The sequence below is a fragment of the Callospermophilus lateralis genome, chromosome 20 (genome assembly GCF_048772815.1).
Source record: "Callospermophilus lateralis isolate mCalLat2 chromosome 20, mCalLat2.hap1, whole genome shotgun sequence".
Classification (NCBI taxonomy): domain Eukaryota; kingdom Metazoa; phylum Chordata; class Mammalia; order Rodentia; family Sciuridae; genus Callospermophilus; species Callospermophilus lateralis.
This window is the reverse complement of record NC_135324.1, coordinates 6,118,034-6,132,560: the sequence shown is the minus strand read 5'-3', so window position 1 is coordinate 6,132,560 and position 14,527 is coordinate 6,118,034. Positions and strand designations below refer to the sequence as shown.

At 51.6% G+C, this 14,527-nt stretch overlaps 1 protein-coding gene across 6 annotated transcripts in view; it reads right to left on the bottom strand.

The window, feature by feature from the left end:
- Atp2b2 (ATPase plasma membrane Ca2+ transporting 2) overlaps positions 1–14,527 on the bottom strand; it is a 133,377-nt gene that overhangs the window by 103,561 nt on the left and 15,289 nt on the right. For all 6 annotated transcript variants that reach the window (XR_013089505.1, XM_076841205.1, XM_076841201.1 and 3 more), the window contains exon 2: positions 7,994–8,512. Coding sequence is in view for 5 of the 6 variants with exons in the window: in XM_076841205.1 (XP_076697320.1) it covers positions 7,994–8,192 (199 nt within the window). In the remaining variant the exon portion in view is untranslated. The remainder of the gene's footprint in view (positions 1–7,993; positions 8,513–14,527) is intronic.

Here is a 14,527-nt window from a genome sequence, read left to right as displayed (position 1 = left end):
GCACCCTTTTCCTGCCCAGGCACATTCATCCCTCTGGGGCCCAGCACATGTGGCCAGACTGTGCTCAGGATGGGGCAGCTGCAAGATGGACGTCCCTTAAGGTCCCCCTGTGAGCCAGGCCCACCATGTGTCTCTCATCTAATGCACAGTAAGTAGGGGCCCTGAGAGCTGGAAATTGTCTTCTCCATTTCACAGATGTAAGAACGGAGGCACTCTGAGGACTCCTATGATCCAGGATCCGATCTGGGCTTGTAGATACTCTAGTTTGGCATTTTTTCTAGTCTTACCAAAATTCTTCTGCTCAAAATATTTTCAAAAATTAAGCCGGGTGCAGTGGTGCACACCTGCAATCTCAACAGCTCTGGAGGCTGAGGCAGGAGGATTGTGAGTTCCAAGCCAGCCTCAGCAACATACTGAAGCTCTAAGCAACTTAGTAAGACCCTGTCTCTAAATAAAATATAAAAAGGTCTGGGGATGTGGCTCAGTGGTTGAGTGCCCCTAGGTTCAATCCCCAGTACCCACCCCCCAAATTACCCCCCCCCCCCCCGCAGTCCATGGCTGGGGCCCTCTGCCCTTTGAGATGGGTCCCAGGCTCTAGAGGCAATGAGTTCCTCACTCCTCCCTAAGCTACCCTGGTTCTCAGCCCAGGGCCTGTTCCCCTGTCCTCCCCATTGATTCTGGACTTCTCTCCCCCTTGCTGCACACCCAGCTCCTCCCTGTCCTTCAAGGCCTTACTAGGGACACCTCTCCCGATTTTGTCCCCCATCAGTCAGAAATGGTGCCCTCCGATCTTCCCCTCGTTCTCTCTTGCTGTAGTTATTTTTGTCAACAGCAGACACTGGGTTGAGGAGATGGTGTGTGCACATTTAGGGACCAGACAACCTGGGGACTGCTCCTGTCTAGGCCAATTTTTAATAAAGGTGCTCTGGGCCTTGGTTTCCTTCTCTGTAAGCTCAGTGACATGGGGATGAGAGGGACATCATGTGAGATGATGCCTTTGTACCTCAACACCCCCTTTCCTGGGGATCTGTAGGAAACTCTGGGGCGGGGGATCCTGGGGGGGTCCCGCCTCCTTCCCTGTGGCTGGGCTGAGGTCCTGGCTCCCCTCTTTCCTACGGACTCCTGCTGGCCTCTGCACCCTTGGAGTGGCTTCCTGCCTGACTCCCTTTCCCCCTTGGGTGGAGTAGCACTGTGTTGAGGCGGCCCATCCTCACCTCCCCACCTGTTCCAGGTGCAAGTCACATCATGCAGACACTGCTCCCCAGGAGTGGGATCCCAGAAGTGGACAGGTCACCCAAACCTGCACATAGTAGATGCACAACATACTTGTTCAACCAATTTGTGTCTGCCTCCGTTACTGCTTGGCATGTTAGAATCAGGGGGCAGCCCTGGGGGTGCTCATCGAATGCCTGCATCCAGCAGCTCTGGGAGGTAGGTGTTAGCGTCACATGATTTACAGATAAGGAAACTGAGGCTCAGAGAGAGCAAGTGACTTGTTCAAGGACCTGGGATCCTGCGATTTAAAGTCAAATTTCTCATTCGTTCTGTTTTTCGGAGCACACCCTGGGCACCCACTGTTTGGTGCACATCTATTCTGCCAAATGATGGTGTCTTCGCCATAAGAATCGGCCCCACCCTCTTCAAGTCTTTGTTAGCTGCTCAGGGCCCTGCAGCAAGGATGTGCTCGAAGGGCGTGACCCTGATATGTCCACACACAGTAAATGACAGCCATCAGCAGACTTGGGACGTGGGCTTTTTGCATGGTGGGTCTGTCTAAGGTGAGGTCCTTTGAAAAATCCTCCCCGCCACATCTCCTCCACTACCTCTCCGCGTGCCTGGCTGCACAAAGTACCTGCCAGGCCAAGTCACATCGCTCGTGGGCAGTGAAGGTCCCTCATTCTGCTGGACTGACATGGAAGCCCACAGGTCAGCTGTAGGGTGCACTTCCTCTAACCATTCTGTGCCCTCCCCTGCCACCTCCTGACCTTCAGACTGTTTGCCTGGGACAATGCATAGCATGTATTGATCGACTCGTGGGTTTACTTTATTGATGATTCAGAAAGATGTGTGGGTGGCATTCTGGAATGCTTCTACACGTGATTCATCAAACCTTCATATCAAGCTGCTTGTAAGGGACTTTTTTCCCATGGTGGTGGCGGTGGTGGGGTGTGTATGAGTTGCTGATATGAGGCTGACATGTTTTTTTATTTTAAACCTCCAGACTCCCCTGCATTGCTCAAATCCAAGGATGCACCCAGATACACTGCCTTTCTCTCTCCACTATTAAAACCCAACGTGTCCCTTAAAGTCACCCGGAGAGTTCCCAGAAGAGAAGAATAATGACAACGGCTTACGCTGATATAACACCTGCCAAGTGCCAGGCACGAAGCTGACACTTGAATCTTTATGACAATATTATGAAAGAGGACCTGTTATAACCCGGGGTTACAGATGAGGAAACTGAGGCAGTGCAGTTAGAGAACTGGTCTGACATTCTACAGCTGGGTAAGAAGTTGGAAACAGGATTAGAACCGCCACAATGTCGGCCTCCTCACTGCTGTGACACTCCCCTGCCTGGAGAGGCTCAGCGGCTGCCTATTGCCCTGGTGTAATTGTTAACACTGTCGTAGTTTGGCTGGTGACACGGATGGTCATGCTAACTCTGGCATTCCTAAATGCTACTTTTGTTCCTCAGACATATCTAAGCCATTTCTGAGATCCCACTCACAGCCCAGAATATTCCTTTTTTCCTAAGTCAGTTTAAGATGGGTTTCTGTTCAATAGAACCCTAGTGGATAGAAGTGCCCAGTAAATAGAAGCCTATTCTTTTGCAGAATACTCTCGCAACATTTTCAACTCCCTGAAAGTGGCCCAAATCTCATTTCAGAGAGAAGAAAACAGGTTGCAAGAGTCCCACAAACCTACTTAGTGACAGAGGTGAGACGGAGATACCTCCCTACTCTTTGTGCCTTCTCTTCCTTCGCCCCCACATTTATTTGAGAAGGCGGCTAGGTTTGCTCAGCCTCTGAAATACTTGGGAGAATCATTTTCCCCCCAGGCCTTACATCTGACAGAGTTCAAAGCCTTAGAAAGGAGCTTGGGCCACTTTATATGGAGCCGCCAGGGAGTGGGGAGGAGTCCTCCCCTCTCCCTACCTGGAGGCTGCATCTCAGCTGAGATGCAGGACCTGCTGAGCCGAGAGCTGGTTTCTCCACTGACCCTGCAGGGGCCCAGTGGTCCATGGGGAGACAGAAAACATGGAGAACTGTGCACACAGAGGTCCCGGCTCACTGCCCCACAGCCTCCCTGGTGCCCAGCTGGCCAGGGTACGTGGATGATGGGGTGCTGCCGGCCTAAGGGGCATTCTCCTTTAATAGCATATGTGACACGAAGCAGCCACCTTTTGTGCTCTGCCTCCTGCCCAGGCCGAACCCCTTTCTCTCTCCCCCCTCACCTGGGCAGCTGTGGGATTCATGCAAAATTAACCAGAGGTTCCGTTTCGCAACACACGGCAGTATCCAGTTCCCACCCACCCCTCACTGCCCTGTCTTCTTTGACCCTTGGATCGTCCCCAGCGGGAAACAGAGTGGTGGACACCTGACAGGGCCCTGTCTGAGCCATCCCTTCTGACAGCCCAAGGTGCAAGTTTAGGAAGTGAAGGCTGAGGGCCACCCAGCTGTGTGGCTCAGGGCCGCACCACACGGGGCCCTGGGGAACTGAAGCCAACTGTTCCGTGGGTGACACTGGGTGTCCTGTGTCCTGTCTCTGGCCTGCAGCTTCCGTCCTGGGCAGCAAGACATGCCAGGACACCCCGTCTTCCTTTTTTTTTCTCTTCCTTCCTTCTTTCTATGAATCTTTCTTATGCCCCTGGACACTGAACTAGGTTCTGGGGACTGGCCCCCAAACCGGCCACCCATGTTTGTGCCACTGAGAGCACGGTGACCCTGCACTGGACACTGTCATATCTGATGGCCTCTTTCATGGGGGTGGGGACCAGGCATTTTGATTTTCAAAGAAATGTTTGGGTGTAATAGGAACAAGGTTCATAAAACCGCCTTGTTGGTCGCCTGGGCAGGGACTGTCATCATCCCCATTTCACAGAGATGTCAGCTGGGACCCAGAGAGCTTGGATTTAACTCTCTCAGTGCCCCTCAGAGAGAAGCCCCTCAAGACTGCAACTTTACTGCCCCAGGCTGGAAGAGTGTGGAAGGAAAGGGAACAGAAGGTGAAAAGGGAAGGACATCAGTCAGAACCATAGTGGATGAGGAAGTAAAGGTGCGCAGATAGGGCAGAGCGGGCCAGGGTTACCCAACAGGCATCACCCAAGTCAGGGCCCCAGGTGGAAAGTCCAACAGCTCCCAGGTTGGGGAAGCTGTGCCCAATTCCTTTGGTGCAACAGGCAGTGCCATGGGTGTGATGTGGCTTCAGACTCCATCCATCACTTACAGAGTTTTTTCTGCCTAAATTTAGCTGGATGTGAAGGGGACAGCTGATTTATGCAGGGCCTGAGCAGCTTCCTGCAACATGAGTGACTTGGAGGCCAATTCTGGACTCACATCAGCAGATAAGTGACAGGGGGTGTCGGGAGTGGCCAGAGCCAGCACAGCCCAGACTACCTGGCTTTTAAGTCAGAGTTGAGACCGGAGGCTAAGCATTTCTTTAAATCGTGGGAGGCTCAAACAGGACGATATAAGAGTCAAGGTAAGGAAAAGTGTCGCTGGTGGCCCCCTTCTACTCAGGGCTGCCTCAATAGTGGACACCAGAGAGGACTGTTCCCAGGTGGACATGCTCAGCCTGAGTTGTATGGAGCCGGGTTCAAAGCCTGCTGGGCCCTCATGATCCTCATTTGTAAAATAGGGATCCTGCAATCTGTACACGTGGTAAAAATAAGAATTCATAACCCACTTGAATCAAATGTATGAAATATGTTATATCAAGATCATTGCAATGTTTTGAGTAACCAATAAAAAAAAAGAAAAAAAAACCTGCTTTCAGGAGCATGTGTCATGAGGGAAGCAGAGCAGTCTAGTCTAATTCAAAGTGTTGCTCCACATGAAGACCAGGGATCCAAAAGAGGCACATTGCACCCTTTCTGGGGACTATGACTGCTTCTTCCAGAATAATGACTCCCAGGATGATAACAAGAAGGACTGACATAGCGGGCACACAGACACTGAGCCCTTGGCTTAGTCTCATTCAACGTGCACAGCGCATCTTATTGACAGGGAGATGGAGGTGCCTATTCTCTGAGGCTGAATTCTGACACAGAACCACCGACATGTCTGCACGACTCCAAGCCACCTCACTTTGTCCTCACCACAACCCTAGGAGGTCATCACTATTGTTATCCCCGTTTTACAGATGAAAAGCGGAGGCACAGAGAGTTTGATGAACATGTCCAGAGACCCACAGTGGACAAGTGGCAGAACTGGGATTTGAACCCAGTCCATCCATGTCTGGGATCTAGAGCCTTCTGCTCTTCTGCTGCTCCCCAGATCTCTCCCACTCCTACCCCTGCCATATCCCGGAGATCCTTCTAGAGACCAAGACAGCAGGAATTTGAGCTAATCCTACAACGGACTTTCCTCCTCAAAGATCTTCCTCTCAGAGATCTCACCTGGTCCTCATGAGAAATCAGGAAACCAAGGTCCAGAGAGGTCAGACCCAAGGCCCAGGGGTACATGGCTGGCAGATGACAAAATTGACTCCATCGGCTTTTACGTAACGAGGAATTTCTTGAGCATGCCAGAAGGCTGCAGAATTCTAAGACAGGCTGCTCTAGTTCACACACAGCCAAGCGCGAACACCTCTTCCTCCAGGAAGCCTTCTCTGACCATTGCTGCCCACCTGCCTCACCTCCCTGTGAGCCCTGGAGTCCCTGCTGCTCTTGTTCCCCTGATGTTTGGCCAATCAGCTGCCTGAGCTGCTTCCCAGGGCTGGGGACTCGGTGGCCCGCCTCTTAGGTATTTCCAGGGTACTCCCTGAGCCTTCCTATATCAGGCACAGGCGGGTGCTGAGTGAACAGAGAGCAGACAGGGCCCACCCCTCAGGTTTGTGGGTGCTTCTTCTCCCCAGCAGGGGAGTAGGGGTAGTGTCCAAGAAGGCACCTGGCACTGGCTCTGCACAGGGCTGGACCTTGACCATGTACTGCCCAATTCCCTGGGGCCTGAGAGCTTTTCTTGTGGGAGGGGGAGGGTGGGTTTCTTAACTTGGAGTCCATGGCCCAGTTTCAAGGGTGTGGAACCCCCCAACAGTGTAAGCCACATCTGTGGCAGGCAGTGGCCATTCCTGGGGACAGTGATCCCAGCATATTTCAGCTTTTCCCCAGAGCTGGGACCCAGAGATATTCAAGAATTCCTATGCTGGTTCCCAGTCAAGAGGCAAAGGCCGCTCAGGCAGCTCTGCCTCCTTGCAGGCCAGGGTGCCGCCCTGATGGTGGGATGAGCATGGTCCATTCCTCCAGGGATTTGTGGTCACAAAGACTGGGACCCAGGACCTTCCAGCAGAGCCTGTGCCCATCTTAGGGCCACAAGCAGCCATCTTCAGGCCTTGAGTTAGAATTGATGCTTCCCTCTTCCCTCCCCTCCCACTGAATTGTAACCAAACAGCGCCCCGGGGGGGGGGGGGGAGGAGATTCACTTTTAAACTTCTGCCTGGGCTCGTCCTACAGGCACAGTCTCCGTGAGAGCAGTCAATATGAGAACAGGTCTCAATTTTGCCTCCTGACCACAGACATCCAGGAGATGCAGGGTGTGGCAGGGTGTAGGCAAGTGTGGCCACTGCGCTGTCTGGCTGGCCCTGGTGGGCCCCAGCTGAGCAGCAGGGCCCGTGACGCAGCCTCTGCAGAAACAAGTTCAGGATTAGTGACCAGCAGTACCCAGGCATGGGGACTGGGGGACAGAGTTCTCCAATCTAGGTGCTGTCTGCCTCCAATCCAGGTGTGATCTACATTTGGGGGAGAGACTGTTATCCACTTCTAGAAGAATCATACTTACTGAACACCTACTGTATACCTGGGCCTGCACTAAGCACTGTGTAGGAGGCATTGACTGCAGGTTACAGAGAACAGACCAAGCTCAGGGCAGTTTTTGTGCAAAGTCACAGGACTGGAAGAGTTGGGTAGGGCCTTGGACCCATGCTTTTGGGACCTTTGGTCCCCTCCTGAAAAGCCCTAGGAGCTAAAAGCCTCTCTCTGGAAATCCCAAGCCTGCTTATTTTGACAATTGCAAGAAAACCCCACTTTCACCATCAGGGAAAGACAAACAAGGGTATCTGTCACCCTGCCTATCATGGCCCATCTTCTTGCTGCCCTGTCTGCCCAGAAGTTCCACAGTCCACAGCTGCCCCAAGATCTCCAGCCATCCCCAACTGGAATCTGCATTTGCAAGAGAAGGACGTGACTTCAGCCTGGCCACAGGGTTCCCTTGGGCAGCTGGAATCAAATGCCCCTGCAATGCTGTGGCTCCTGCCCAAGCCCAGATGAGGGCTTTCCTGGGGTCTGGGGTAGGGGTCTGGGGGCTGGGCTTCCAGATCCAACCAGTGTGGCTGAATAGAGGAAGCAGGTGTCTCTTCTGGGCCCGGATGCAGGTAAGCAAGGTGTGGCTCCACCCTGGTCCCTTCCAGTCAACCTCCTGCCCCAGTTGAAGACTGGATGTCCTTAGGGCTTCCGGGATGAGGAACCTGACCCCTTGCAATAGTGATGTTCCACCTCTTTGCGATGGAACCATCTTCTTAGAACACGATCTTAACCCAGCTCTCTTCCAGAAGCTCAGGCCTTGCTGGAATTTGGTCCGACGCTAACCCATGATGACGCTCTTTCCCCTGGCCTCTCCAAAGTGGCTGACGCCCAGCTAGAACACACTAGAATGGCAATTCCGGCAATTTCAGCCCACTTCCGACACATCTCTGCCACTAAATATTATGAATAGGGTCCCTGGTGCCAAGTCAGTGGCCACCGGGCCTGCAGCCCCGGGTTCAAGTCTCCCACACTTACCTTCCACAGGTGAGGTTTTGAGGCGCCGGCAGATGGCTTCAGTGTCCCCGTAGGTCTCCTTGATCTTGACCACAGCCTCTGTGCCCCGCAGCTCCATGAGGGAGCGGAGCTCCTCCAACGTGCACCCAAACTCACCCCCATGGCTCGACTCATTTCTTTGGTTTTTGGAGTAAAAGTCGCTGTTGGTCATATCACCCATGTTTGCCGAAGTCCCTGCTCAGGGTGGGCCCAAAGGTCAGCACTGGACAAGAGGCTTCTGGGTGATGGCTGCGTGTGGCTGTCCTCAGCACACCCTCACTGGACAGCTGCAGCTCCAGGTGGCCGACTCCGGGTCCCGGGGGGGAGGGGGTGGCTGAGGTGGGCTGGCGACAGCAGAGGTGAGCTCCAAGGTGTGTCCCCAGGTGGGGGGCAAGGTCCAGGGGCCAGAGGGGCTCAGGGCTGTAGACCCAGGAGTCTCCATTCAGTGGGGTCCATGTTGCTACCTGGAGCTGGCATCTACATGGTCAGGGGTGGTGGCTCCTGTGGGGACAAGCAGAGAGTGGGTCAGGCACTGGAGTCCTCCTGAGACAGGTGCTCAATAAAATCCAGGCTGTAGGCATGCAAGCATGGCCCCAAGCAACGCTGAGCACACACCCATACACTCTCACTCAGGCATTAGTTCAACAACTCCCAACCCACTAGCCACGCTGTACACCCGAATGGTTAGAAGCACCCACCGAATGCCCTACAACAGGGCAGCCCAAGACACAGCCTGGTAGAGCCTCATAACACACCCTGATCCCCAATTTTCCATGCTGTGTAACACGCTGAGTTCCGACCAGCCCTGTGCCCACACCGTCTGCCATGCAATACCCAAAATGCATATTCCTGGCCCCCCACCCACTGTCAGACACACGCACCAACACACAGGCCCCCCATTCACACAACTCTGAGGAACAGCCCCACCCTGTCACACACTGTCACACTTCTAGGCATACAACTTCATATCCCCACCCCTGCCCCACCAAATGCTGTGTGCACACCAGACCCCGTTTCCTTTTTTCTCTGACTACGCTTGTTTACCCACATCCCAGCCCCACAAAATCCGAGACATGCCCTCCCTCTCCCTAGGAACACAGACCTCTGGACACACACAGATGACTACTCCCATCCACGCCACCTCTGCCTATAGTACATTCTCCTCTCCCCACATTCCTTCCCCACTTGGGCTTCATAGGCACAGGGAAGGAGAAGAGATCCCCACCTCCGCCCACAGCCCCCAACCACGTTAACCAGGGCCCTTGGCCTGGCTAGAGAAGCCTGTCATATATACATTCACGAGGCACAGAATTGAGCCTCCAGCTTGGTCCCTAGTATGAGCTCTGGTCACGGAGCCCTCACCTGGAACCCCCACACATCAGAACCATGGACAGTGGCCGATTGTCCCTCTCTGGAGCACAGGAGGAGGGAGCCCCGCCGCAGGCTTCTCCCTGCCCGCTAGGCCACCCTTGAGGGAGTGCAGCATCTGTGGGGCTGCCAGGAGAGAATCCAATCTGCCCAGACACCCAACACCAGCGACCGAGTCCCCGGCAAGCGTTGGGTGACAAAGGGCCCCTGCTGAGCTCGGCTGAGCCTGGCACAGGGACCCGCCCCGCCCAGCCACAGACAGCTGGCCATCTTGGGCTCAGGACAAAGAGGGGGAAGGGGTCCAGGATAAGAAGAGAGGACTGAGTCCCCTGACCCAGCTCCAGACCCCAGCGCTCCTCACAATCCTTCCCTCTTGAACACATTTCAGAGCTGAGCATTTGGGTCATTTAACTTTCCCAGAGGGTGCCCGAAGCTCGGAGAGTGAAAGGTAATTGTCTTGAGCTACAGAGAACAAGGAAGTGGAGATGCCCAGAGAGTGGGGTGGTCTCCTGGCTGCCAGCCCAGGGCTCTTCCTCTCCCTTGGGAAACAACCTTCTTTCTCTCTGAAGTGCCCGGCCGGTGGGCCCACTGTGTAGGCTGCAGCTAAGACACAGGATCTGGAATCAGAACAGTCCACATTCAAATCTGAGCTCTCCTACATCCTGGTGTGGGACCCTGGGCAAGTCCCTTCACTTTGGAGCCCAGGTTCCTTCATCGGTAAGATGGGGATAATAATAGTCACTCTCCTCTGTCCCCTGGCTGCCTCTCAATTTACTGGGGATGATGAACTGTGTTAAAATCCACTTTGTGTTCATCCAGGGTGTGCAGCCTCCCAGCCAAGGGTCAGGAGGAGCTGGGGGCTTTAGAGGAAACTGCCACACCTTACAGAGGGGCACTTTTACTCAAGGATGCAGGAAGAAAAAGTCCCCCCTGTTCATTTGGGACCAATGAGTATCTCATGGAGCAGACCATAATATGGACACACTGCCTCAAGAAGAGATCAGGTATACTGTGTGCTTGGTACTCCCCCTTCCAATTATGCAGAAGTGTTCCCACAACTTGGCCACTGGAGTACACACTGTTCCCAGAACTCATGAACTTTGACCCTAACAGAACAGGTGAGGTGGGGTGTGGCCAAGTACATCGGTGAAGAACAACAATCCAGTTCCACTCTCCCCACTTCTTAAACATGTACAACGGATCAGGCCCTGTGTGCTCTGCATGTTGTCTCATCCATGTGGGGGACTGGGGTGTAGTTAGGGTTAGAGTCCTTGCTTAGGATGTGTGAGGCTCTGGGTTTGGTCCCCAGCACAAAAAGGAAAAAGGTTCCTGTTCATATAGTGTAATCCACTGAAGGTAAATTCTCAGGGGGCAGGTGGTCAGTGTATTATGTGCTGCTCTGACTAGAAAAGTACCTCATTCTTCAAAATTGCCCAATAAATAATTGTTGAATGAATGAATGAATGAAAAGCAAGCAAACAAAATCTCATTGCATCCTTACGACCCTGAAAAATGGATACTGTGATGATACCCGTTCTATAAAGACAATGAGGTTCATAGGAATGAAATCATTTGCACAAGGTCACACGGAAATGACAGGGAGTGAAAGGTCTTTTGGACTTGGACTCTTTTCTACCATCCCATAAGAAAGGTTTGACTGAAGCCTGTTCCGGGATACCCTGAGCCTCTCTGGAGAGAGTGTTGGTGTTTGGATTTGGGTTAGATGCTCCTTTCCTTTTTCTAGAAGTCTTTGAGGGTCCTTAACGTGCCCCATCCCCAGTCTAGAATCTGCTGCAAGGGGAGATCTATCAGAGCACGTGGGCTCCTTTCTCAGGGTGGGGTGAGGCCTTGGGCCCAACTCAAAGGTTGTGCAGGGGCTTTTGTGTTAAGTAGAACCACCCCCCACCAACGCCCCCCCCCCCGCCCCCCGCTACCCACCAGTGTGAATGAGTTATGGGTAAGTTCAGGAAGCTGTGTAAGGAAAAATAAATGGCTGGATCAAGACAAGGATACAGTGTGGCAGACAGGGGCACAGCCATTAGGAGAGAAGGGAGAGAACAAGGTTAGGGCCCCTTCAGGCCAGTGCAGGATGAGAGGAGAGATGGGTCTGAGATGCTCAGGGAAGGCAAAGCCCTTGCTGGAGGCTGACTGACTGGAAGCCTTCAAGAATGGCCTTTGTTTTCTCAGGGACAAGTGGGAGTTGAGGAGACTTAGACCTTTGGTCCAGAAGGATCTTAGAACTGACCTGTAGGCCAAGGAGGCCTCAGTCCTCAGCACATATGCAATATGTGTGGGCCAGATGAAAGCAAGGCCAGTTGACCATTTGCGACCCCCAGACTCACTCTAACCTTCCTGATGGAGCAGGGAGATCAGTCTGTGATCCTGAGCTAGCCACCCAGCTCCTCCTGAGTCTTAGTTTCAGCATCTGTAGTTTGGGGATGCTAACATGTAATACTGCTAAATTAGTGACATGTGGCGAGCATTTATTGAGCATCTGTTAGGAGTTGGGCACTCTAAATGCTTTCCAGGGACATTTCTTTCAGAGATGCTACTGTAAGGTATTAAGTGTAGGGACTCTGGAAACCACAATATATGGATTCAAATTCAGTTTCTTCACCTCCCAGTAGAACGGAAGCAAATAAATTTTGCTTTCATTATCTTAAAAAAGCTGGGGAGGGGGCTGGGGTTGTGGCTCAATGGTAGAGCGCTTGCCTAGCATGTGTGAGGCCCTGGGTTTGAATCTCAACACCAAATAAGAATAAATAAAATAAAGTAAAGGTTTTGTGTCCATGTATAATAACTAAAAACACTAAAAAAATGTAGGGTTACTCAAGCAATAAAATGGCATTTGCAGGTAAATGGATGGAGTTGGAGAAGATAATGCTAAGTGAAGTTAGCCAATCCCAAAAAACCAAATGCCTAATGTTTTCTCTTATTCATAGTGAAGTAGGGAGGGAGAGCATGGGAGGAATAGACAAACTCTAGATAGGCAGAGGGGTGGGAGGGGAAGGGAAGGAGCAGGAGATTAAAAAGATGGTGGAATGAGATGGACATCATTACCCTAAGTACACATATGAATACACGAATGGTGTGAATATACTTTGTATACAACCAGAAAAAAAAGTAGGGGAGGGTAAACAATACTATCTAGCTCATCAGAGTTATGAGGCTTAACTGAGTTGTTTTTTGTAAAATGATTATAACCCAGTCTGGCATGTGGTAAGCATTCGGTAATTATTGTGATTCCTATTAATACATCCAGCCATTTTATGAAACAGTCTTGTTATTTCCACACATATGCAGAAACAGAGGCCAAGAAAGGTGCAGCAAATTAGCTGAGGTCACCATGGCCTGGTAGCGGTGGAGGGATTTAAACCCTGGCGGTCTGGTTCCAGGGACATACTCCTAGCCAGGATGCTTTGGGGCCTCCCATGGTGAATCTCCCTCAAGGGGTTCTTATGAGACTTAAATGAAGTACCATATGTGAACCAAAGTGTTTTGCAAACCACAAGGGACTTTTTAAACCTGAGGTGCTGTTTTCTGTCTGTCCCCCTGCTACCTGCGGCGTGGCTTACAGGCACTGATAATTACATCTCTGACAGCACGAGCTATGAGAATTGTTAGCAGCAATTATGTCTGTGATCACAATAGTAGGCATGAGTTAATGGTTACTGTCAATAGTAATGACTATTGTGTTAAGATGAACTGTGATGTTCAATCATCTATCTGCCCACTCACCCACTACTACCTGCCAATCCATCTACCCACTCACCCACCCACCCACCCTCTATCCATCCATCAATTTATCCATCTACCCACTCACCCATCTACCCACTTATCCATCCATCCACCCACTTACTCATCCATCCATCCATCTATCTACACACCCACCCATCCATCCATCTACCCACCCACTTATCCATCCATCCATCTACCCACTCATTCCCCCATCCATCTTCCATCAATCCATCCTTTATCCATCTATCCACTCATCCATCTACCCACTTACCTATCCATCCATCCATCTATCCACACACCCACCCATTGATTTATCTACTCATCTGTCCATCCATCCATTCATCCATCAACCCATCCATCCACCAACCCATCCATCCATCCACCAACCCATCTATCCATCCATCCATCCACCAACCCATTCATCCATCCATATACCCACCCTGATCCATCTATTCATCTACTCACTCACCCACTCAACCTATCCATCCATCCATCCATCCATCTACCCACATACCCACCAATATGTCTGTCCATATCCATCTAACTACCCACCATTTGTCCATCTATCTATCCACCTCCCATCCACTCACCCATCCATTCAATGATGATATTTTGGAAAGCTACTTGGTGCCAGGCACCGAGAAATTGAGACATGACCTCTGCCCTCTAGGAGTTGACAGTGGGGAAGAGACATGATTAAATTAGTGATTTTTCATGACTTGGTGAGTTTGCCATGATGGGGATTCCCAGGAGCTGTGGATGCCCAAAGCAGGAAGATCTGACCTGGCCTAAGGAATTGGGGAAGGTCGTTTCTCTCAACTCCAAGTAAGAAACACTTTCCCTATAGGTTAAGCAGAATTTAAGCTAAAAATACAGGAAAAACAGAAATACACAACTTTGTCTAAGTGAAGGTTGGAGGAACATAGCGAAAGGTGCAAGAAGGGACCAGGGTGAGGAAGGATGGATGCAGCCCTAGGATAACAAGGTGGAGCCCTAGGACAACAGGCACTGATAACAAGGTGGTGCTCTGCCCCATAAGTGACTGATCTTCTGTGCTTCTTCTGATGCTGCTCATCCTCAGCCCCCGCATCTCACAGGTGCACACACAAGGTCACCTTTGTTCTGGATGTCTTGCCTGTTTTTTTTCCCCTTTTAAATTACATAACTCACTATGGTTACTTGCTCTGGCTGGGAAATTTGCTCAATTCAAAAACATGGGTTCCCCAGGCACTGAAGCACTTCATGATGTAATACAAATGATCTTCCGACAGGTGGACAGAACTGAAGACCCAGAAGTCTGCAGAGACTCTATCAGCTGCCTGAGTCCTACAAACCTGCAACCCACACATCTGTACTGAACCTTCTCAGATCCTGGGTTTCTGTCTTCCTGCCTGCCCCAGTACCCCTTTC